At 40.9% G+C, this 25,471-nt stretch overlaps 1 protein-coding gene across 1 annotated transcript; it reads left to right on the forward strand.

The window, feature by feature from the left end:
* The first annotated feature begins 674 nt into the window (after positions 1-674).
* LOC101978314 (L-amino-acid oxidase) lies at positions 675-7,451 on the forward strand. Its single transcript, XM_078049731.1, has 6 exons — positions 675-902; positions 1,182-1,294; positions 1,982-2,183; positions 3,322-3,390; positions 4,972-5,108; positions 6,273-7,451. Exons 1-6 carry the CDS (start codon positions 675-677, stop codon positions 7,102-7,104), a joined length of 1,581 nt encoding a protein of 526 aa, XP_077905857.1. The 3' UTR covers positions 7,105-7,451.
* The last annotated feature ends 18,020 nt before the right edge of the window (positions 7,452-25,471 follow it).

A 25,471-nucleotide genomic window follows, 5' to 3' on the forward strand; every position in this document is an offset into this window, starting at 1 on the left:
AATAGTTTTGAAAATAGGAACGAAACAATCACAAGACTTACACCTTTTATAGGACCCTAGGGGGAAGTTATGGCACATCTCTCTCAGAACAGAGCCAGAATATAATGGAAGACAAGTGTGAAAATGGAGGCTAGGTCTAGAAAATTCTTTAACCTCAATAACCCTTGGTCATCTCTAAGAGATGACCCCAGGATGTTCCTCTTGGTCTTGGAAAGCTGGTAGCCTACCATGCACACCTCAGAGAACGTAAGTTTATTAAACAATGTCTTACCCGCATCCTTCCTTAGCTGCAGTGAGGTAATGTATTCCCATTTTAACAAACATTTTATCAACCCCAAGGGGGAGATAGGGAAACCCAACGTGAAGGGTAGAGCTATCTCACCTGTCTTCTAGTCAGCGGAGGGCTTGGCCTCCTACATGGAAGTCCAGCTGGCTGAGGTGATGGCAGGTCCTCAGGGACAGATATGCAGCCTGTGTCTCTCCCTGAATGGACCTCCCCGTGGAAAGCAAGAATGGGAGGGTCCACGGCTAATGCACACTCTGGTAGGGAGGAAAGAAACAGGAATTCCCAGGATGTTGCATTACAGGTTCAGTGACATGATCCTCCACTGATCAAGGATTAAGGCTGGCTTCCTTGGTCCCCAGCTATTTGTCTGACTGCCATCTCCACAACTATGTTCCCAGGCTTTCTGGCTCTGGCCCTTCTGTCAATGCTGGGCGTGAGTACCCAGGCCTTTGATGATGACCTTGTCAAATGCTTTGAAGACCCCCAGTATGAAGAACTACTACAGCTGGCTCAAGACGGGCTGGGGCCGACAGCTGAAAAGAAACGGATAGTGGTGATTGGGGCAGGCATGGCTGGACTCACAGCTGCCAAGATTTTGCAGGATGCTGGCCACCAGGTACACAAGGGTGCTTGGGAGAGTACCTCACAGGGATCCTGGACTCTGAGCAGGGAGGTGGCTGCAGGTGGTAGATAGCCCAGTGGAACTGGAGCCAAAGACTAAGTCTAGGATTCTAGGCTGGGATGGAAGGGGTAGGAGAGAAATTGGTCTGTCTCTATGACACAGAGAGACTTCAGAAAGAGGCAAATCTGGGCCTAGCTGGAGGGAGGAAGACGGGGGTTGTATGGCGGGGACACGGCTGGCCTAGTTGTGTTCTATAAATACTTATCTTTCTAGGTGACTGTCCTGGAGGCTTCAGGGCGTGTAGGTGGCAGAATTGAGACCCATAGAGTTCCTGGAACACAGTTGTACATAGAGTTGGGTGCCATGAGGATCCCCATCAACCACAGGTATGATTGAGAGAAGTGGGGGTGGATGGGGAAGACCAGGATATGGGCTGCTAGCAACAAGGACAGGACCTATGCCAACTCATTTCATAGCTCCACAGCTACCTCGAAACCTCTCCCAGCATCAATGTTCTAATATAGAGAACAGACATAGCTGTACCTGTTGAGGATCACAAAAGATAATTGGGATAGGAGAACACCTGGGAAAGTCAAAAGGCAGTCTGTGAGGCCTGCTAACGATAGAAATATGAACATCCTTGTGGGAGAAAGTGGTGCCTTGTGGGAGCCCACTTCGGGAGGGCCATCCTGAAGGGGTGGGTGAGCAGGAATTAGGAGAATGCAGACTGGAAGACTCATGATACACACAGCCTCCAGGGAGGATAAATCCAGAGGACACTCCCTCTACACATCTTCATAGTATCTCCTGGACCTGGAGGGGCCACACCTAAAAGTCTGAAGGCTTCAAGTCTTGAACAAAGTGAGAGAGATCTCAGCCAGCAAAGAGGGTTTCCTCTTGGTCACATAGCCATAGCTTGGCATAGCAACTCAGTGCTAAGTAGCCAGTGTTCCTTCTGTAGAGGGAGGTTAGAGAGGGCCCCAGGGAATCCAGTAGGGGCAGGACGTGAGCACAGGGAGCAGGGAAGACTGGTTGCTTCCTCATCCTGGATCAATCTCTGACTCACTCCACAGGCTCTGTCATGAGTTTATTAGGAAACTGGGGCTGACCCTCAAGGAGTTTTTCCCCTCCAACAACCAGACCTGGGTGCTGATCAATGGAGTACGGCAGCGCACGGGGATTGTGCAGGCTGACCCCAGCCTGCTAGGGTACCCAGTCAGAGCAGATGAGGTGGGGAAGACAGCTGAACAGCTCTTTGATGAAGCATTGAGAAAGGTAAGCCAAAGTAGGAATCAGTGACCTCCATGCAGGCCATCACCTTCTTCAAAGACATCTTGTGCAAAATTTCTAAAGTTTCTCTCTGTGGACCCCAGGCCCATGTGCAGGAGGGCTCCACTAGCTTGGTCTGTCAACCTTGCCTCCCTCCCATGACCTTCCATCTTAGCAGTCACTGTGCATTTTCAGATCCCAAAGGTCTTCACATGTACAGATATGTATAAAGCTAGCTGCCTTTGAGATCATCAAGGCAGATCTAGGTTTAAGGCAGAGAGAGACCTACAAGCTGGACTCTATTTGAATGTACTGTGTGACCCTGGACAAGATGCTTGCCATCTCTCTGTTCCAACTTCTATAAAACAATCATACTGCTAGAGCCTCTCTCCCAGCCTGGTTGTGAAGATTAAGTGAGAAGATGCGTATAAAGTGATCAGAACTTTGCAAGGCATATGGCCAATCTTGAATTATAATTGTCATCATTATTGATATGTGGTCAAGGAAGAAAATCAATGATGGGCCCTGTCTGGAATACCTGCATGCCTTCTTCTAACTGAACAATGTTTACTCAGCACTAACAGTGCCTTTTTCTTTCCTGACCTGTGACCCAAAAGGACCTCAGTGTGACAGCTGAGCTCTGGGACATACCTTCCACAGGAGGCCTCTGTCCAGATGCCCTGCCTTTGCTGGAGTGATATCCTGCTAAGCTCAGCATACAATCCGCAGCTCTTGGACCTCATCCAGTGTCACTCAACAGCTCAGTAGGACCAAGCCCTTAGGCATCCACACCATTCACAGTGGCCCCAGAGGCCTGCAGAAATGTCCTCAGACAAGGACAAGGAGATAGACTTCCCCAATTCTGGGGGCTCCAAGGCTGACAGGGAGCCTGGCTCCAGCTTTATACACCTCAGAGTATGTGCAAGAGAGGGGATAATGTTTCCATCCTCAAGTGCCCCAATCCAGCTGTAGGACTGAGTGTTGCATTCAGGACTAATATAAAGAATGCCTCAGACACATCCAGGATGAGTGGAAGCAAGTGCCAAGCGTGGAATATGGGGGTATGTGGGAGCAGGGTCTAGGGTAGGTGTGGGGAACTGACCTTCACTAAAGTGTCCACCCCTCTTCCTTCTTCCATGCCAAGCTGGTGGAGGAGCTGAAGAACAGTAGCTGCAGCCAGATTCTGGAGAAGTATGACTCCTTCTCCACCAAGGTCAGTCCTGAGGCTCCCCTCTAACCACGGCTAACCATGCACCACCCTGTCACAGCTACCCAGAAACCAACCCAGTGGGATGACCCACCCTAGTACTCACTACACTGCACCTTACTTGTTTATCTTTTTTATAATCTCTCTCTTTTACTCAAATGTAAGCTCCATTAGGATAGGAGACAGTAGAGAGGAAGGTAGAAAGGGAGGGAAGAAAGAAAATTTTTAAAAAGACCACCCCAAGGAGAGAAGTCAAAGGTCAAAGATATAGCAAGTCAGAGCATGCTATTTCAAGGAACTTGCCACCATCACTTGCATTTTTGTAGAGAGTCAAAGGCAGGTAGAGGTATGGGAACGCCCTTATACAGTTATGTGTTGCTTAATGAGGGGGACAACATTGCAGAAGTGCATCCTTAGATGGTGACATAGTTCAGTAAAAATCGTAATGCTTAGTTACACAAAGATGGCTACAATGTCACAATACTTTCTTGGAACCACTGTCCTATATGTGGTCCATCATTGATGTACTCATGGCTGTAGTGCAAAAAGAGATGACTGGGGCTGGAGGAATAGCTCAGAGGAAGAACACTTGCCTGGCGTGTGCTAGGCCCTGGGTTCAATCCTCACACCACACACACACACACACACACACAGCCACAAGGGGAAGGTTTCAGATGTACCTCAATCAGAGGCTATTGGCATGGAGAAGCTGGAGGCAGTTAGCTGGAAAGGGAGCACCTGTGATTGGCTAGGGGAGGACAGTTGGCCTCCAGTGGTTGTTCCTGAGATGGGAGCAAAGGGGGCAAGTGAGGCATAAATTTGGACAGCTGAGGAGGAAGCTGAATGGTTATGAGGAGATCCTAACCATTCATGGCCGACTGCTCCAATAGAGGTGGCAGTTTGCCTTTCTGAACTGGGTGCTTCAGAAATTGGGTGGGTCAAAGTCCTGTGATATCTGATCAGCCACCCTGATTGGTGAAACTTTTCCAGCCAGATTTGTCATGTCTAGGACTTGTCTGGAAGAAAGGAGCAGGGGCAAACCACAGGGCACAATCACAGGCCAATTATACTAGAAGTAGAACCTCATAGTCACTTTCTGGTGCAGCGGCCAGGACAGCCAGGTAATGGGTAGGAGTAGAGGGTCAGGGCAGGATGAGAAGCAATACTTGGTATTCACCTTCCTCCTGGCTTGGTGTTTTGGGTAGATCAGAGAGGCCAGTCTGGGCCCCATACAGTTACAGATGGACATGAAGACTGGACCTCAGCTTTCCCATCTGTAAAATAGGGCTTCTTTGGATTATATAAGAGGATTATACAAGTAAAGGGCTTGGAAGAGGGTCTGTAGGTTAAAATCCATACCAAACGTTAGCTATTTATCCTTGTTATTAGGACTTGGAGACCATTTGGAGCATTGTCCTCAGAGCCCTGTGTGCAAACCAGGCACCTGGGACCCAGCTGAGTGCACTTCTGTCATTCCACCCTGTCCAGTTCTGTTCCTCATTACCCCCAGGTGGGAGGCAATGGCTCTCATGTCGGCTCCCTGAACATTCTGACCTGGTTGCCTTCTTTCCCTGAACGTGATCCCAGGAGTACCTGATCAAAGTGGGGAATCTGAGTCGTGGGGCAGTGCAGATGATCGGGGACCTGCTGAACACAGACTCTGGCTACTACGAGTCCTTCATAGAAACTCTGCGTGACCAGATCATCTTCTCTCAGGAATCTCGGTGGGAAATGGGGGGAGAGAATGGGCACGGGGTGGCCAGTTACTAGTGAGGACAGGGGTAGAAGGAAGGACAAGATAAATCAGGTGATAACTCCAAGAAAAGTGAGAGTGACAGGAGAGGAGGCAGGTTCTGAGGCAATGCCCCTCAGAACCACCAGGGGGAGGGTGCTTCTTCAACATGGGCATCACTTCCAAAGTCAATGGACCTTCGCTGAGACCCAAGAACATGCATTTCTGACATATTCCAGTGACATTGCTATCTGACTTGGGAGCCCACTTTGAGAACCTCTAGCTAGGGGGCTCTTAGGAGCCAACAGATCTGCTTTACTCTGGCCCTTACCTCTTCTTCTGTGACAAAGAGCATGACCTCAGTCCTACTTTAGAGGTTCATGCAAGAGTAACTTGCTATCTCTCAGACCTGAAAGATAATCAGGGCTGCCAAATTCAGACCCTAGTCACCCTGGGTAACTGGCTATGTGATCTGTAGCTAATGAAGATCAAATGAACTGAGATTTACTCTCACCTGTGGTTCTGTGACCCATTTCAGACGAAACAGGTACTGACATTTACCAGAGGAGAACTAAGCCTGGGAGAGCCCTGATGGATTACAGACCTCTTCTTTCCCTATCTGCATCCTCCCACTTCTCCTCAGCATTTTTATTCAGAATTAATCAATTTAAATTCAAGCCAATGGCTGCCATAGGGGGAGAGAGGAAGGTGAGGAAGTCTGAAGACAGATCAAAGTCAAATGAAGGTTCTTGGTGGTGTTTAGGCTGCAATATTTAAGGCTACTCTGTGCTGCACTCTGTAAGGACATCATGAAAGGGGTTGAATCCATATGTAAGAATCCTGGGTCTTTGTCAGCCACGATTCCAGGCATCTTCCATGAAGATGACCACCAAGGGGACCAGAGGAAAGTAACAAAGAATAAGGGGCTATAGAGGCTCAGAGGGTTACATTTTTCTGATTGATCAACGCAAAGCCACTCTAGTTCCCTAAAGCTGACATTCTGGCTGCTTTAATCCGTTTGCCAACTGTTAAATCTCCCCAACACATGGTACAGTCCATTAGGGAACTCAGCCTCTGTCCAGTCCAAATGACCTCTCTTCTGAATGCCTTGTCCATCTACCTGTTTCTCTTTCCTTCTTTGCTTGCTCATTCTCAGGTTCCATGAAATCGTTGGAGGCTTTGACCAACTCCCTCAGGCCCTTCATGGTGCCCTCTTGCCAGGGACAGTCTTGTTTCACTCACCAGCAGAGGAAGTAGAGATGTCTGGAGACCATGTCAATGTCACCTTCAGGACAGCTGACCCTCTGCAGCCCAGGTCACGTCTGACTGCCGATTTTGTGGTGGTGGCCAACACTGCAAAGGCTGCCCGGCTCCTCCGTTTTCGGCCACCCCTCTCTCTCAACAAGGAGAATTCATTACGTTCAGTCCACTACACCAGCGCCACCAAAGTGATCCTGGCCTGCACACAGCGTTTCTGGGAGCAAGAAGGTATATTCGGTGGCAAGTCTTGCACTGACCGCCCCGCCCGCTTTATCTACTATCCCAGTCACACCTTCCCCAATGGCACAGGTGTCATCCTGGCTTCCTATACTGTGAGTGATGATTCCATGTTCTTTGCTGCCATGGACGATGCCCAGGTGGTAGATGTCATCTTGGATGACCTAGCTGCTGTCCATGACCGCCCCAAAGAACAGCTCCGGGCCCTGTGCCCCTATTCCATGGTCAAGCACTGGAGCCAAGACCCCTATTCCTTGGGAGCGTACACCTCCTTCACTCCCTACCAATATGTGGACTACGCACAGGAGCTCAGCCATCCAGAAGGGCGGGTCCACTTTGCTGGTGAACACACAGCCCTGACCCATGGCTGGATTGACACAGCTATTAAATCAGGGCTCAGGGCAGCAAAGAGCATCCAAGAGTCTGTGGATTTGGCTTTGACAAAGGATCCTGGGGACACAAAAAAGGCCTACTCCAAAAGTGAGCTATAACCAGCTTGTAGCACCTAAGAACTGGGGTGATTCCAATCACCTTGATCCATAGGAAGACCCTCAAAACCCACTCTCTCATTTTATCTTCCCCTTTGCCCAAAGATGTCAAATCAAGGCCAATGAATGGAATCCCTACAATATTTGACCACCTGTGACCTTTGATGTATTGACAATATTTGAACAACAAGAATATTTGTTGTAATGATTAAAACAATAAAGCATTTGTTGAATTTAAGACTAAAATTAAGTGTTTTATCTGAGTGGCATTCAAATAATTTTAGAATTGAGTTTGGAAGGCCACAGAGACTCTTGCCTTCTAATGCCCTCTCCTGGGGTCCTTTGCTCTGGTTTCTGTTCCCTTAATCTGAGTGTATCCCTAGCTCCCCTCCTCTCCTCTTCCTTCCATGGCTGATTCCTTTGTTTTTCTCCTGTGGTATTAGAAATTGCTGCAATGCCTGGCCAGGCCCATGAATTTTAAGAGTGGGTAGAAATTTAGTTACCTGGAACAACCTGCTCAATGCTTTTTCCAAATTATTACAATAGCCCTTGAGGTACATACTCCAGTACTGCTCCATATTACAGATTATGAAAAATGATTTTCCAAGAGGTCACAAATGCTGGTCCTAAGTGGTTTAAACTTCAACCTAACTCTAAATATAACTACAAATCCTCTTGCTTCTTCTAAGCTCAGCTTCTTGGTCTTATTCTTTTTTTTTTTTTTTTTTTTTTTTTTTGGTGCTCCCAAAACAATTAACAATTCACTTTGCAGACTTCAGCAATTAACATCTGCTGTGTTTGAATGAGTTCAATGTTCTCAGAAGGCAGGGGGCTGTCTTCTGCCTCCTTTCCCCACCCCCATGGAGTCTTCTCGACTGGCAGTCCTGTGAAGAAGTAAACAGATGGAGTTGATACTGAAGATAACTTTCAAGCACAGGGATAATGAAATGACAGGGTATGAATGAGATCTAGAGACGCCCATCATTTGGCAGTGACCTGGCCTGAGTTTTGTCCCTAAAAGACCTCTTGGGGTATGAGTTCATCACTCAAAGGCCACAGCAAGAGGCCAGGTGGCTATGAAGTTAGGGGACAGTTTATCATCAAGGGGAACAAGGTACCTTCAGAACCACCTGAGGTACTGACTTTCTGTTTAGAGCCTAAAACTAGGCCAGAACAGCATGCTGCTTCTCAGAAAAACCACTCTAACAGGGTCTGGAATTTTATGTCTAACAAATGAGCCTGTCAAGGTTTCATGGAAGCTGGAAAGACTCATGAGTTAGAGACAGAGGACTCAGGGCACCGTCAAGCTGCAAGAACTTCCCAAGTCCCAAGGGGGCAAGATAGAGGGATCCTGGTAGATACTACATCAGCAGTGGACTTGTATGGAAGCTGAGGAGCACTAAGCTCAGAGAGTTTAACAATATTTTAACAGCAGTAGGCAAGCCTGCTTTTTCTTGGGGGTAAAGTTTAAGCACTTTTTTTTCCTCCCCTTGCTGGGAATCAAACTCAGAGCCTTGTGCATGCAAGGCAAGCACTTTACCACTGAGCTGCATCCCCAGCTCTTTTTATATGAACTTTTTATCCTCCAAGGTTGCTGCTAAAACACAACCCTGAGAAACAGTACTAGCAAAGAGTGGTCAGGACCTTACATTTAGAGCATACCCAAAAGGACTGTGTAGGGAATCTTGAGGCCTCAGGGCAAATTGTTTCTCCCAGGACTGACTCACCCATGCCCCAGTTACCTCCCTAGAGAGTGTAATTATCTGTCCCCTCCCTCACTTGAAGCTCAGCTGCACAGGAGCCATTGGCACCACAGTCTCCCAGTCCCCACTGTCTCACTGCACACATTAAATTCACATGCATTAAACAACCACTCTGATAACAGCTCTGAAATCTGGCAGGCAAGACTTAAATCCTACCACAGTGAACTTGGAGACAAGCTTAGGAACTCAGACATACAACAAAATAAGCACAACAAGAAACAGTTTATGTTGTATATCATCAATAAAACAGCAAGAACTTTGGGATGCCAGAAGTGGGCTTCTGCCTGGATTATAATTGCAGAGGTTTATGATGACAGCTAGCATGTAGGAAACCGATATTTCTTTATAATTATGGACTCACTGGAAGTCACAGAGAATAACAGGTCCCAGTGTGACCAATTTCAACCAATAGCTACATTTTAAATATTTATAGTATAACAAAACCAGAAATTTTACATTACTACAATGTTTGGGTATAATTCTATTTAGATTAGATTCTTTTAACTACCATCACAAACACAATAAAGAGCTCTTCTACTAGCACAAAGATCTCCCTTGTTTTACCCCTTTATGGTCACACCCCACTCCCTGCCCTAGCAACTGCCAATCTGTTTAGCATTATTAGAATTTTGTCATTTCTAGAATATCATATAAATGCAATCCTATGGTATATGACCTTTTGAAATTGACATTTCCACTCAGAATAACTCCCTGAGATCTATCCAAATTGTTCTTTGTAGCAATAGTTTTGTTTTTGTGGCAGAGTGGCATTGTATGGTACAGTAGTGCCATAGTTTATTTAACCATTCACCCACTGAGGAATTTTAGGCTTTTTCCAGTTTGGGACTTTCACAAATAAAAGTGCAATGAATGTTTATGTGTAAGTTTTTGGGCAAAACTAAGCTTCTATTTCTCAAGGATAAATGCCTAGAAATATAATTATTGGGTAAATATTTAGATTAAAAAAATTGCCATACTCTCTCCAGGATGGCTGTGCCATTTTACTTCCCACCAACAATATTTGAATGCATCTCTGCATCCTCCCCACCAGCATTTGGTAATGTATATATTGGGGTGGGGGCAGGGCATTCTGCTAAATAGTATTGCTGACACCTCCTGTGGTTTTGATTTTTACTTCAACAGTGTTAAACATCTTTTTATAACATTCTTTGGAAATATCCTCTCATATCTTTGGCTCATTTTCCAATTAAATGGTTTGCTTTCTTATTATTGAGTTTTGAGAGATCTCTATATAGTCTAGATAAAGTCCTTTATCAGAAATGTAGTTTGTGGGGGGATCCAACATGGCAGTGGGCGGAGAGGCAGCGCTTTCAGTACCTCCTCAGTAACGGTTCAGAGAGACGCATCGATATGCTTGGATTCTACCTGTTGAGAGGCTCCTGGTGAAATTCCACTGAAGAGAGACCGGCCGGAAATTGGTAGGATTTTTGGAGGTGACAGTTTGCCCCAGACGAGTGAATCTCCGCCACACAGTGCAGCGCAGAGGTCCGGACCCGCCAGCCGTGTCAGCCGCTGCCCACGTGACTCAATTCTGTGACCTCCCGCCCGCTGGCGACCGCTCACCCACGGCCCCCCGCAACTGGTCGGCCCAGCAGGTAAGGCGCAGGGACTCTAGGAAGAGGTCTCTAGCCAGGCTTTCATGAAGTAGCGAACCGGGAGCTGAAATCAACCAGAGACAGACCAGACCCACCCCTCCCTTCGGACACTCGGGCAAGGAGCCTAGGGCCCGCCATAGCAAAGAGGTGACGTCACCAGAGTTCGGCGACGGAATTCCTTCCCAGCGGAATCCACTTTAGCAGGTTTGTGACTCCAACCCCCTCCAGATAAAAGCAGCCAGGAAACCTCAGGAATCTCGCTGGGGGTGTGTCTGTAGGGAAGCAGAGGGGATTCCCAATCCCCAACTCCCCTTATCACCAGCGTCGACACCTAAGGTCTTAGCCACCAGTTTCCAGGGGCATGCCCACCAAAGGGGTCCGGAAAAATTAAAACTGTTGATCCCCAGATCACCACACCACAGCACTGAGGCTTAGATGAATGATGGAGAGAGCACTCAGTCATTCGGGAAATAGGACATGTTGTGGGGCTTCAAGTGTAACCAGATCTTTGGGGAACCGCCTCCGGTGAACAGGACCTGGCTGGCTGGCTGGCAGGAGGAAGGGGGGAGGGGAGGGGCCGGAGAAGTGATAGGGATCTGGACTAACAGGACTGAGAGACTCTCAGGACCTGCCTTACATGGATTGCTATCGGCACATAGAGGGCAGAAGCTCAGCGCGGAGGGCACAGCTCCGCCTACTGGAAGAGAAGAAAATGGATCTCTCAGACTTCAATTTTTTTTCTTTTTTTTCTCTCTTTGTTCTTTTCTCCCCTTTTTCTTCTTTCTTTCTTTCCTGTTTCAAGTCTTATTGTTCTTTCCATTCTCCTCTAATCTATATATCTCTCTCTCCTTCTTTCTTTTTAAGAGCACCTTCTGTCCCCTTCCCCCCAGCTTTCATCCCAAGTGTTACGTCTTCCATTACATGTAATTGTCTAAATGCAAATAAGTGATTGTTTTGAGGCTGTCTATAGGGCTCCTAAATACCTAGCTACTACCAACACCCTGATCCAATCACCTGTTAGTATACCCCTTCAGTAGAGCAATCTTCCAAAGTAGCCAAGACATACTAACCCTCATACCATCATAGCACCTAACCTAAACATAAAGTCCTAAGAACAGACAACAAATCACTATATCCATACAGAATCCAGAAGCCTTCTATGAATTGAATGAATCAGCTTTAAAGTACAATAAAGCCCAACATTTCTAGACACACTCTCCCATCACAAAGGAGATACAACAGAGATATACAAAACCAAAACAAATTTATAGGAGAAAGCAGAAACACAGCAGTCAAAATTAATGTTGTTCACGTTACTTTCCACAGAGCTAGAAAGTAACGTAAACAACATAAAAAAAAAACAAGGGAAAAAAGGATTACAAACAATGCAGGACAACTTAAATCTACAGGAGGACCTACCTAGAGGCATCAGAAAAAAGGACAGAGAAAGAACTCAAGGCATACCTAACTCAGATGGAACGGAATATTAGAGAAGACATGAGACAGCAAGTTGAAGCAATGACAGTATATTTTGAAAACGAATTAAACAAACAAATTCAAATGGTAAAGAATGAGTTCTAACAAGAGATAGAGATTTTTTTAAAAAATGAAACAGTAATCCTAGAAATGCAGGAAACCAAAAACCAAGTTAAAAACTCAAATGAGAATATTACAAATAGACTAGATCAAGTAGAAGGCAGAACATCATATAATGAAGACAAAGTTTATCAACTTGAAAAGAATATAGTCAACACAGAAAGGATGTTTAAAACTCACGAGCAATCTATCCAAGAGATATGGGATGTCATAAAAAAACAAACTTGAGAGTCATTGGAATAGAAGAAGGTATGAAGGTTCAAACCAAAGGAATGGACAACCTATTAAATGAAACAATCCTAGAAAACTTTGCAGATATGAAAGATGGAATGGATTGCCAAATCCTGGAAACCTACAGGACCCCAAACATTCAAAACCGTAATAGACCAACCCCAAGACACATAATTATGAAGATATCCAACACACAGAACAAGGAGAGAATATTAAAAGCTACGAGAGAAAGGAGGCAGATTACATTCAAGGGTAAACCAATTAGGTTAATGACTGATTTTTCATCATAGACGTTGAAAATGAGAAGATCCTGGAACAATGTATTTCAAATGCTGAAACATAATGGATTCCAACCAAGAATACTGTATCTAGCAAAATTAAGCTTCAGATTTGACAATGAAATTAAAATATTTCATGATAAACAAAAGTTAAAAGAATTCGCAGCCAGAAAACCAGCACTGCAAGGCATTTTAAGCAAAATACTACAAGAAGAGGAATTGAAAAATAGCACCCAAAACTAACAGTGGGAAGTATCTCAGTAAAGGGAGAGAAAAATAACCAAAGAGGAAAAACTAGCCAAACTAAAATAAATAAATAAATAAACATGACTGGAAATACAATCCATATTTCAATAGTAACCGTAAATGTTAATGGCTTAAATTCACCAATCAAGAGACATAGGCTAGTAACCTGGGTTAAAAAAACAGACCCAACAATATGCTGCCTTCAGGAGACTCATATGATAGGAAAAGACATACACAGGGTGAAGGTGAAAGGTTGGGAAAAATCATACCACTCACATGGCCCTTGGAAGCAAGCAGGAGTGGCCATACTCATATCGAATAAAATCAACTTCAAACCTAAGTTAATCAAAAGGGATAAAGAAGGACACTATATACTGTTAAAAGGAACCATCCACCAACAAGACATAACAATTATCAATTTGTATGCACCAAATAATGGTGCTGCAACGTACATAAAACAAACTCTCCTCAAGTTCAAAAGTCAAATAGACCACAACACAATAATTATGGATGATTTCAACACACTGCTCTCTCCATTAGACAGATCCTCCAGACAAAAGCTGAATAAAGAAACTCTAGAACTCAATAACACAATCAATAACCTAGACTTAACTGACATATATAGAATATATCAACCATCATCAAGTGGATACACGTTCTTCTCAGCAGCACATGGATCTTACTCAAAGATAGACCATATACTATGCCATAGGGCAACTCTTAGTAAATATAAAGTTGTGGAGATAATACCATGCACCTTATCTGATCATAATGGAATGAAACTGGAAATCAATGATAAAAAAAAGGAAGGAAAAATCCTGCATCAACTGGAAAATGAACAATATGTTACTGAATGATCAATGGGTTACAGAGGACATAAAGGAGGAAATCAAAAAATTCTTAGAGATAAATGACAATACAGACACAAGATACCGGAATCTATGGGACACAATGAAAGCAGTTCTAAGAGGAAAATTAATTTCCTGGAGTTCATTCCTCAAAAAAAAAGAAAAACCGAACAAATAAATGAACTCACACTTCATCTCAAAACCCTGGAAAAGGAAGAGCAAAACAACAACAAAGGTAGTAGAAGACAAGAAATAATTAAAATCAGAGCAGAAATCAACAAAATTGAAACAAAAAAAAAATTGAAAAAATTGATAAAACTAAAAGGTGATTCTTCGAAAAAATAAATAAGATCGACAGACCCTTAGCCATGCTAACGAAGAGAAGAAGAGAGAGAATTCAAATTACTAACATACGGGATGAAAAAGGCAATATCACAATGGACACCACAGAAATACAGAAGATAATTAGAAAGTATTTTGAAACACTATATTCCAATAAAATAGAAGATAGTGAAGATATCAATAAATTTCTTAAGTCATATGATCTGCCCAGATTGAGTCAGGAAGACACACACAATTTAAACAGACGAATAACAAAGGAAGAAATAGAAGAAGCCATCAAAAGACTACCAACCAAGAAAAGCCCTGGACCGGATGGGTATACAGCAGAGTTTTACAAAACCTTCAAAGAAGAATTAATACCAATACTTTTCAAGGTATTTCAAGAAATAGAAAAAGAGGGAGAACTTCCAAATTCAGTCTATGAGGCCAACATCACCCTGATTCAGAAACCAGACAAAGACACTTCAAAAAAAGAAAACTACAGACCAATATCTTTAATGAACTTAGATGCAAAAAATTCTCAATAAAATCCTGGCGAATTGAATACAAAAGCATATCAAAAAAATTGTGCACCATGATCAAGTAGGATTCATCCCTGGGATGCAAGGCTGGTTCAATATACGGAAATCAAAAAATGTTATTCACCACATCAATAGATAAAAACCATATGATCATCTCAATAGATGTAGAAAAAGCATTTGACAAAGTACAGCATCCTTTTATGTTCAAAACACTAGAAAAACTAGGGATAACAGGAACTTACCTCAACATTGTAAAAGCTATCTATGCTAAGCCTCAGGCTAGCATAATTCTAAATGGAGAAAAACTGAAGGCATTCCCTCTAAAATCTGGAATAAGACAGGGATGCCCTCTCTCATCACTTCTATTCAATTTAGTTCTTGAAATACTAGCCAGAGCCATTAGACAGACAAAAGAAATTAAAGGCATAAAAATAGGAAAAGAAGAACTTAAATTATCACTATTTGTGGACGACATGATTCTATACCTAGAAGATCCAAAAGGGTCTACAAAGAAACTACTAGAACTAATAAATAAATTCAGCAAAGTGACAGGATATAAAATCAACACGCATAAATCAAAGGCATTCCTGTATATCAGCAACAAAACTTCTGAAATGGATATGAGGAAAACCACTCCATTCACAATATCCTCAAAGAAAATAAGATACTTGGGAATCAACCTAACAAAAGAGGTGAAAGATTTGTACAATGAAAACTACAGAACCCTAAAGAGAGAGATAGAAGAAGATCTTAGAAGATGGAAAAATGTACCCTGTTCATGAATAGGCAGAACTAACATCATCAAAATGGCGATATTACCCAAAGTTTTCTATAGGTTTAATGCAATGCCAATCAAAATCCCAATGGCATTTCTTATAGAAATAGATAAAGCAATCATGAAATTCATATGGAAAAACAAAAGACCCAGAATAGCAAAAGCAATTCTAAGCAGGAAGTGTGAATCTGGAGGTATAGCGATACCAGATTTCAAACTTTGCTACAGAGCAATAGTAACAAAAACAGCATGGTACTGGTACCAAAACAGGCAGGTGGACCAATGGTACAGAATAGAGGACCAGAGACCAATCCACAAAATTACAACTTTCTTATATTTGATAAAGGGGCTAAAAGCATGCAATGGAGGAAGCATAGCATCTTCAACAAATGGTGCTGGGAAACTGGAAATCCATATGCAACAAAATGAAGCTGAACCCCTTTATTTCACCATGCACAAAAGTTAACTCAAAATGGATCAAAGATCTTGATATCAAATCAGAGACTCTGTGCTTGATAGAAGAAAAAGTTGGCTCTGATCTAAATATTGTGGGGTCAGGCTCCAAATTCCTCAATAGGACACCCATAGGCCAAGAGTTAATAACAAGAATGAACAAATGGGACTTGCTTAAACTAAAAAGTTTTTCTCAGCAAGAGAAACAATAAGAGAGGTAAATAGGGAGCCTACATCATGGGAACAAATTTTTACCCCTCACACTTTAGATAGAGCCCTAATATCCAGAATACACAAAGAACTCAAAAAATTAAACAATAAGATAACAAATAACCCAATCAACAAATGGGCCAAGGACCTGAACAGACACTTCTCAGAGGAGGATATACAATCAATACAATGTTTTGAACAACCAATTAAAAAAAGAAATGTAGTTTGTGATTTTTTCCTCTGTGTAGTTTGTATTTTCATTTTATTAACTAGCTCTTTCATGGAACAAATTTGAAATTTTGCTGAGATCTGAGTTATGTCATGTCTACTCAGGCCAAGGTCCTGAAGAATTTCTCCTGTATGTTTAGTTTAAAAATGAATTACAGTTTTATATGTTACATTTAAATCTATGATTCAGAATCTAACAAGTATTTATCTCAGTATTTAACAAGTATTTATCTCAGTACCAGTCAGTACAGGTCAATCCCCAGTACTGCAAAAAAGAAAAAGAAAGGGAAAAAAGAAAATTCCTAGAATAAAATTTCTAAAAAAGCAACCATGGTTTTTTAAAGACAACAAGAGGAAATTTAAATGTGAAGTAGTGGGTGAGGACATATTAATATCAATTTTTCCAGGTGTTCCATAGAATAAACACAAGTCTGAAACTTTCAGGTGCTGGCAGGGGGATACAGAGATCTGTGAATATCATTCTTGAGAGAAAGGATTATATTAATTGAACCTAGAAAATATTAAGTGAATTCAGATAAAGAGAACACTGAATTGATTGCAGCATTATTTCAATTATTTCTATTATTTTCAAAATTAAAAGGTAGATGTTGGGATGGGGAGAATTACCTGGCTTCTTTCCATAGCAACGACTACTCAAACCGCTCTGAGGGTCTGAGGTGCTTTGAACCACACCTCTAGCAGACAGGCGCCATTTTAAACAGCCTTGGAGAATCTTACACGACTTTTAAAACTTTGTGTCAAACTTCTGTCAGCCCAGGGCTCTTCTTGGAACATTTAGTGCTGCCTGAGTTGTTCTTTCCTTTCATATTTTAAAATGCCCAGAACACAACCGGCACTTAAAATCAGTAGAAAGCTCATTTCTGATAACTACTATCTACCAAAAAGAAAATATTAAATTCAGTTTTCCTTTTCTAAAGGAAATAGCCATTTTTACTTCACTATTCTGAAGAAAAAGCTTTGTTTCCCTGACTGGGAATCATACACGGGCCGCGGTGGTGCCGAATCCTAACCACTAGACCACCTGGGAAGCCATAAGAAAATGTCTCCATTTGTAATAGATAAAATTATGGTTAAGTGACATATGTTCAATAGAAGTACTATTGAACGGATTTAGGGAAGCTGCCAATACTTCCCCCAACAGATTTGATTTTAAAAAAAGACCCAATAATATGCTGCCTCCAAGAGACTCATCTCATAGGAAAAATATCCACAGACTGAAGGTGAAAGGTTGGGAAAAATTATATCACTCACATGGAACTCTGGAAGCAAGCAAGGGTTTCCATCCCCAAATCAAATAAAGTACACTTCAAAATAAAGTCAATCAAAAAGGGAAAAAAAGGACACTACATACTGCTCAAAGTATATCAATATACCAATAAAACTTAACAATTATAAATATATATGCCCCAAACAATAGTGCATCTACATTCAACAAACTTTTCTCAAGTTCAAGAGTCAAATAGACCACAACACAATAATTTTGGGTGACTTTAACACACCTCTTTCATCACTAGATAGACCTTCCAAACAAAAGCTGAAAAAACCCATGGAACTAAATAACACAATCAATAACTTAGATAACTGACATATATAGAATGTTTTATCCTTCGATGAGAGCATACACTTTCTTCTCAGAAGAAAATGGATCCTTTTCTAAAATAGACCATATGCTATGTGACAAAGCAACTCTTAGCAAATATAAAACAGTAGAGATACTACCCTGCATTCTATCAGATCATAATAAAATGAAATTAGAAATCAATGATAAAATAAGAAATAAAAGCCACTCCAACATCTGGACACTAAATAATATGCTACTGAATGAGCAATGGGTTGCAGAAGACATCAAGGAGAAGATTAAAAAAATTTTAGAGGTGAATGAGAACACAGATACAACATATCAAAATCTCTGGGACACTATGAATGCAGTTCTAAGGGGAATGTTCATTGCAAGGAATTCATTCCTTGAAAGAAGAAAAAGTCTACAAATAAATGACTTAACAATACATCTCAAAGCCCTAGAAAAAAGAACAAATCAACCACAAAAGCAATAGAAGACAGGAAATAATTAAAATCACAGCTGAAATAAAAGAAATTAAAACAAAAAAATGAAAAAAATTGACAACCAAAAGTTTGTTCTTTGAAAAAATTAATAAAATGGACAGAATCTTATCCATGCTAATGAAGAGGAGAGAGAAAACTCAAATTACTAACATATATAATGAAAAAATAGTATGACAGACACTAAAGTAATACAGAAGATAATTAGAAATTATTTTGAAAACTTATACTCCATAAAATAGAAAATATCAAGGGTATCAAAAATTTCTAGAGTCATGTAATTTACCCAAATTGAATCAGGATGACATACACAATTTAAACAGATCAATTTTAAGCAATGAAATAGAAGATTCCATCAGAAATCTACCAACCAAGAAAAGCTCAGGACTGGATGGATACACAGCTGAATTCTACAAGACCTTTAAAGAAGAACTAATACCAATACTCTTCAATTTATTTCAGAAAATAGAAAAAGAGGCAGCACTTCCAAATTCATTCTGTGAAGTCAATATCACTGTGATTCCAAAACCAGGCAAATACACATCAAAAAAAGAGAACTTCCAACCAATATCTCCAATGGACATAGATGCAAAAATTCTCTATAAAATTCTGGCAAATTGAATACAAAAACATATCAAAAAGATCATGCACCATGATGAATTGGGATTCATCCCAGGGATGCAAGGTTGGTTCAACATATGGAAATCAATAAATGTAATCCATCACGTCAATAGATTTAAAGATAGGAATCATATGATCATCTCAATAGATGCAGAAAAAGCATCTGACAAAATACAGCACCACTTCATGTTCAAAAGACTAGAAAAACCAGGGATAACAGGAACATATCTCAACATCATAAAGACTATCTACAACAAGATTCAGGCCAGCATTATCCTAAGTGGAGAAAAATTGAAGGCATTCCCTCTAAAAACTGGAACAAGATAGGGATGCCCTATTTCACCACTTCTATTCAACATAGTTCTTGAAATACTGTCCAGAGCAATTAGACATATGAAAGAAATTAAACGGATACACATAGAGAAAGAAGAACTCAAATTGGCACTATTTGCTGATTATATGATTCTATTCCTAGAAGACCCAAAAAAGCTCCACCAGAAAACTTCTTGAACTAGTAAATGAATTCAGCAAACTAGCAGGATATAAAATCAGTACCCATAAATCAAAGGCATTTCTCTCTATCAGTGACAAATCCTCAGAAAGGGAAATGAGGAAAACTACCAAATTTACAATAGAAAGAAAGAAAGAAAGAAAGAAAGAAAGAAAGAAAGAAAGAAAGAAAGAAAGAAAGAAAGAAAGAAAGAAACTTGGGAATCAACTGAATACAAGAGGTGAAAAGATCTATATAATGAAAATTACAGAACCCTAAAGAAAGAAGTCAAATGAAATAATCTATCTTGCTCTTGGATAGGCAGAATTAATATTGTCAAAATGACCAAACTACCAAAAGCACTATACAGATTTAATACAATTCTCATCAAAGTTCCAATGACATTCCTAATAGAAATAGAAAAAGCAATCATGTAATTCATCTGGAAAAAATAAGAGACCCAGAATACCTAAAACAATCCTTAGAAGGAACAGTAAGGTAGGTGGCATCACTATACCAGATCTTAAACTATACTACAGAGAAATAGTAACAAAAATAGCACAGTATTGACACCAAAACAGACTGGTAGATCAATGTTAAATGAAAGAAGCCTCCACACAAGACAATTCGCCAGGGAGAGCTCCAGTTTATTGCAAAAAGCTGTGTGCTTATATAGATCTAAGGAGAGACGGCAGGGCTTAGATAAATGTTGAACCATCCGTTTATTGGCAAGTTCTTCCAGATATTAGTTCCGGAGCCCAGGAATTAGTTCTTATTGGGGCTAAGGTTACCCGCCAATGAGATTTGAAATATTGGCGCTGGCAGGAGGGTTCACACCTGTGGGAACTTTTCACACCAGTGGAAAAGGGGAAAGTAGGAAAAGAGAAGGTCCTTAGGCACCATGTTGGGTTTTTTTCTGGGGTGTGGCTGCTGTTATACTTTTCACAAAAGCAATTAATAGAGGACACAGAAACTAACCCTCAAAATTACAATTATCTTCTATTAAGCAAAGGTGCCAAAAACATGAATTAGAGAAATGATAGCCTCTGTAATGATTTGTGCTGGGAAAACTGGAAATCCATATGCAACAAAATAAGATTAAACCCCTATCTCTCACCATGCTCAAAACTTAACTCAAAATGGATCAAGGACATAGGAATACAACCAGAGATCCCACATCTAATAGAGGAAAAAATAGGCCCTAATCTCCACTAAAACTATAAATTTACTAATTTTTTCTTGTATTTCTAAGTTTCATTTAATTTCTTTACATTTATTATATTTTTCATACAGTTTCTCATTGGGAAAACTGCTTTGTGTATTATATATTGTATTACCACAAAGTCTCTCATCTCTCCTTTATTCCTTAAAAAAGATTAAGAAAAGGGAAGTTAAATGTTGAAGATCATGAAACAAGTATTAAACAAGAACCAAGTATCTCACACACCTATTTTCTGTGTCCAAAGAGAATACAATGAATAATTCACAAGCATCTCTAATGAGGACCACTGAGGAATTGACTCAAGGGGCACACAAACCTGGCAATAATCTTCATAAAATCGTTGCTCTCCAGGGATGAAGGATGTATTTATTTGCTTCCAAAATTCAAGCTTGATAAGAGGGAGCCTCAGCATCTTATTCTACATTTTTTCCTTCAGTGAGAAAATGCCCTTAGTTATCAGCTGCAGCTGTGAATTTCCCATCTCCAGATTCAGCATGGAGCCACAGAGACAGGGATTTGGTGAAAGCCTCTGACAGTAGCAGAGAGCAGACAGATAAGACACACACACACACACACACACACACACACACACACACACACCGAGAGAGAGAGAGAGAGAGAGAGAGAGAGAGAGAGAGAGAGAGAGAGAGAGAGAGAGAGAGAGATGGGGGAGCAGAGAAGCAAAGGGCACAGCGACTTCCACTGAAAGACAGTTTACATGGGCAGAAGCAGATTGAGAGACTTAAAAATGTAAATATTACCTGCATCTAACCAAGTTTAAGAGAGAAATACCTCTTGGTCTAAAAAGTAAAACCTTTCCATTCAAAATGTGCTGAGCCCTGTAAACAGAGAAGGTACATTTCCAAGATGGAAACAGAAAATTAAGTAGTGGATAAGGAAGGAGATTGGGGATGATGGTGTTAGGCCCAGTGACTGGGCATCTATTAAGCTTGGCCAGAAGCTTGGAGCCAAAAGTCCCACTTCCTACCCTGCAAAACATGTCAAACATGTGAGAGCCACCTGTTCTGCCTGGAATATTTGCATTGGATGCCAGCTCTTTCTCTATGTATATCCACTGTGCTCATGACCTTATCCTAAAGTTTCTCAGAATTAGGTTACTTGGATGTCAATCTGAACCCCATGAGAAGAGTTGGCTTAACAGGATATACAAAAATAAAAGTAAAAATAAAATGATAAACACTTGAGGAAATAAATGTGTTTAACAAAGACAAAGCAGACTTAGTTTTAAAGCCAGAGACACAAACACTCAGTGATGCAGATATGTCAGAACCCTCAAATATAGACACACACTAGCATGATTCAAAAGAGATTACTACGTGAAAACAGACATTGAAATACTTAAATCATGGAATCTAGTGGTTCTTGTCAAACTAGCATTAGAACCACTCTCTCTATGAGAGAGCTACAGAGGTAACTGAATTACATTTCAGAGGATGCCTAAAGGATCAGAGCAAGAGGAATTAGTTGCATGACCTACTTTGATATAATTTTCTGAGGAAGTCAATCTTGGAGGGTTTCAATGATAAAATGATAATATTTTTCCAACTAACTATCTCAATACCAGCATATATCTCAACATAGTAACTGTAACATAAAAGTGTAGGATAGGGGCTGGCATTGTGGCTCAGTGGTATACAGCTTGCCTAACATGTGTGAAGCACTGGGTTTGATCCCCAGTACCACATTTAAAAAACAACTAAATTAACTAACTAAAAGTATTTTGTCCATTTGCAAATAATTTTTTTAAAGAGTGTAGGATAAATTCACCTTGTTCCCATGTTAGGCCTTAGCAAATCCAAGACAATAGAAAAAAAATCCTCTAATGAGGTTGATGGCCAGTGTCTCATTGGGGAGTTCTTCCTGCCAAGGAGGGTGTAAGCCACCTGAAAACTTAATGTGTAAAAAAGTCAGTGAAGAACAAAAAACTAAGAGTCAAAATATATTAACAAAAGTGGAGCCCCAGATATATCCAGTAAACACAAGAACTGGAAATAGACAAAGGAAAAATGGCTCTGGTGGTTTATTTAAGGGATAAGGCAGGGATAAGGTTTTAAGGGCAGAGTTTTGCTTCCAGACATCTTGCAGTAAACAGGTTGATTGGCCTCTTGGCAAATCATACCCATTTCAGGTGCTGAGTGGGATATGGCAGAGCAGAATAGAAATTCACAATATCCCTGGGCAATTGACCAGAGAAAATGCCTACTGGTCATTCCCAGACACCAAATGTTTCAATGCTTAGGGACACACACACAACCCATGGATGGCTCTTGTGACAATTCTTGACATCTCATTATCTCTTTTTCTCTATGCCTCCTCTGTAGGAGACCATCTATCCTGAAGGTCATAATGTGAAAATATTCTGGTTAAGACACTCTTTTTTAGGAATATTTTAAAAACTTTTAAGTGATACATAAAAACATAAAAATTATGCATACTAATGTGGTACCATGCAATGTTTCAATACATATATACATTGCATCATGTTTAAATAAGGTTAAACATTTATCTCCTCAAATGTTTGTCATTTTATTTTTACTTTTATATTATTAAATTATTTATATATTCTAATTTGTTATACATGATGACAGAATGCAATTCATTTCATATTACACATACAGAGCACAATTTTTCAAGTCACTGTACACAAAGTATTTTCACATCATTTGTGTCTTCATACATGTACTTAGGGTAATGATGTCTAACTCATCCACCGTCATTCCTACCCCCTTGCCCCCTCCTTTTCCCTGGCTCTCCTTTGCCCTATCTAAAGTTCCTCCATTCTTCCCATGCTCCCCCCTCGTTACCATTATGAGTCAGTGTCCTCATATCAAAGAAAATGTTTGGCCTTTGGTTTTTTTGGGATTGGCTTACTTCACTTAGCTTTATATTCTCCAACTCCATCCATTTACCTGCAAATGCATAATTTTATTCTCTTTGAGTGCTGAGTAATGTTTGATTGTGTACCAAAGATTCCCTTTCCTTTCATCTACCGAATGGCATCTAGGTTGGATCCATAATTTATCTATTGTGAATTGTGCTGCTATAAACATTGATATAGCTGTGTCCCTGAAGTATGCTTTTTTAAGTCCTTTGGGTGTAAACCAAGGAGTGGGATAGCTGGGTTGAACAGTGGTTCCATTCCACTTTTTCCAAGGAATATCCATACAGCTTTCCAGATTGGCTGCACCCAGAGCACTATTTTTGTCTTCAGGAAATACCCAACACCTCCCTCACTACTCAACAAATACTTCTCTTTAACCATAGTCCATCAGAGGCATTTTTTAGACAGGTGTCTTCCTTTGTTCTAGGAATTAATCCAGGTAAACATGATTTCACATCTCAGGACTTTGCTTTTAATTTCATTAGTTTAAATTGTATGCTGGTAGTCACCTTGCTGACCTTATAAGAAGTATATGTCTCCAAAGGTTCTCCTTCATTATGCTCTGCACAACAGTGAGACCAATTCACATAGTAGTTGCTGCCTATTTCTCAACCCTTTTTCTCATGCTTTGGATCTCACAGGAAATGCATCTCCTCTTTTTCCTGTTTAAATGCCACGAATTATTCCAGAACCATTTCATTTATAATGTTTTTCTTTCCCCCCTGATTCTGGTGATATATTAGCCCTGGGATTATCTTTTAGAAGTCCCACATGATGAGGAAAAAGATACACTCATACATGTTGGTGGGACTGCAAATTGGTGCAGCCAATATGGAAAGCAGTATGGAGATTTCTTGGAAAATTGGAAATGGAATCACCATTTGACCCAGCTGTCCCTCTCCTCAGTCTATACCCAAAGGATTTTAAAACAGCATACTACAGAGACACAGCCACATTAATATTTATAGCAGCACAATTCACAATAGCTAAACTGTGGAGCCAACCTAGATACCCTTCAATAGAGGAATGGATAAAAAAATGTGTCATATATAAACAATGGAATATAACTCCCTATTTCTCAAAGCCCCAAACACTTCACCTATTCCCCAATCTAACATTTTGTGGTTTTGTTGGAAGTTTGGGTACCAGGCAGGGTGGGAACCAGGAAGCTTCAAATAGTACTATGAACCCTGGGAGCTTATACTTTACATTCATCTTTAAATGAGCTATAGGAAGTAGATATTCTTTTAAAGCTGAAGACTCTACAGTGATGATAGTATTTTAAAGATATGAGGGTATGAATTCATTGCAGGATTGTGATTAAAACACAGAACAAGAACTTCTTATTTTAAGTCCAGAGTTTGTTCTGTTCTATGGTAACAGGTGTCCAGGAGATGACACCTCTTCTTCTATTCCAGATGTGAGGACTAAATGCCCACAAGATCAGTTCCCCCTTCTCTTTCCTGATGTCTAGAGACTATTCTCCTGAGTCTCCAGTGGTCAGTCTTCAGTAGCCCTACCCTCACTGGCCTTCATGCATCACTTCTCCTCCATGCTCATGGTTCATCAGTTCTCATTGTCCTCATCATCACCTCCTGCCTGGTTCAGTCCTGACACTGATCAGTTCTTACCTTGATCCCTGCAACAGCCTCATGGGCACTCTTTCTGTCCCTGCCCATCTGTCCCCAGCATGCTAGCTCATTTTTATCTTCCTAAATGCTCATTATATCCTGCCAACCAATTCTTATTGAAAATAAAGAAGAGGCCAAAATAAACCCCAGTATTCTTCCTTTGAAGTAAGAAGACAAACATGATTGGGCCTCAAGCTCTCCCTACAAATTTTATTCTCATAAACATATACAATTCTCTCTTTCATCATCTGTCTCTTTGAGTTCTCTTCTCTTTTCTTTGCTCATTCTTTGCTGAAAGACTTCCCCAATATTTTT

The sequence above is a fragment of the Ictidomys tridecemlineatus genome, chromosome 1 (genome assembly GCF_052094955.1).
Source record: "Ictidomys tridecemlineatus isolate mIctTri1 chromosome 1, mIctTri1.hap1, whole genome shotgun sequence".
NCBI classification, from domain to species: Eukaryota; Metazoa; Chordata; class Mammalia; order Rodentia; family Sciuridae; genus Ictidomys; species Ictidomys tridecemlineatus.

Bases quoted from the DNA above. Each gene is read 5' to 3' on its own strand.
- LOC101978314 (XM_078049731.1), top strand. From the start codon at position 675: ATGTTCCCAGGCTTTCTGGCTCTGGCCCTTCTGTCAATGCTGGGCGTG. The intron at 903-1,181 runs GTACACAAGGGT...TTATCTTTCTAG, and splicing joins TGCAGGATGCTGGCCACCAG to GTGACTGTCCTGGAGGCTTC. The intron at 5,109-6,272 runs GTGGGAAATGGG...GCTCATTCTCAG, and splicing joins ATCTTCTCTCAGGAATCTCG to GTTCCATGAAATCGTTGGAG.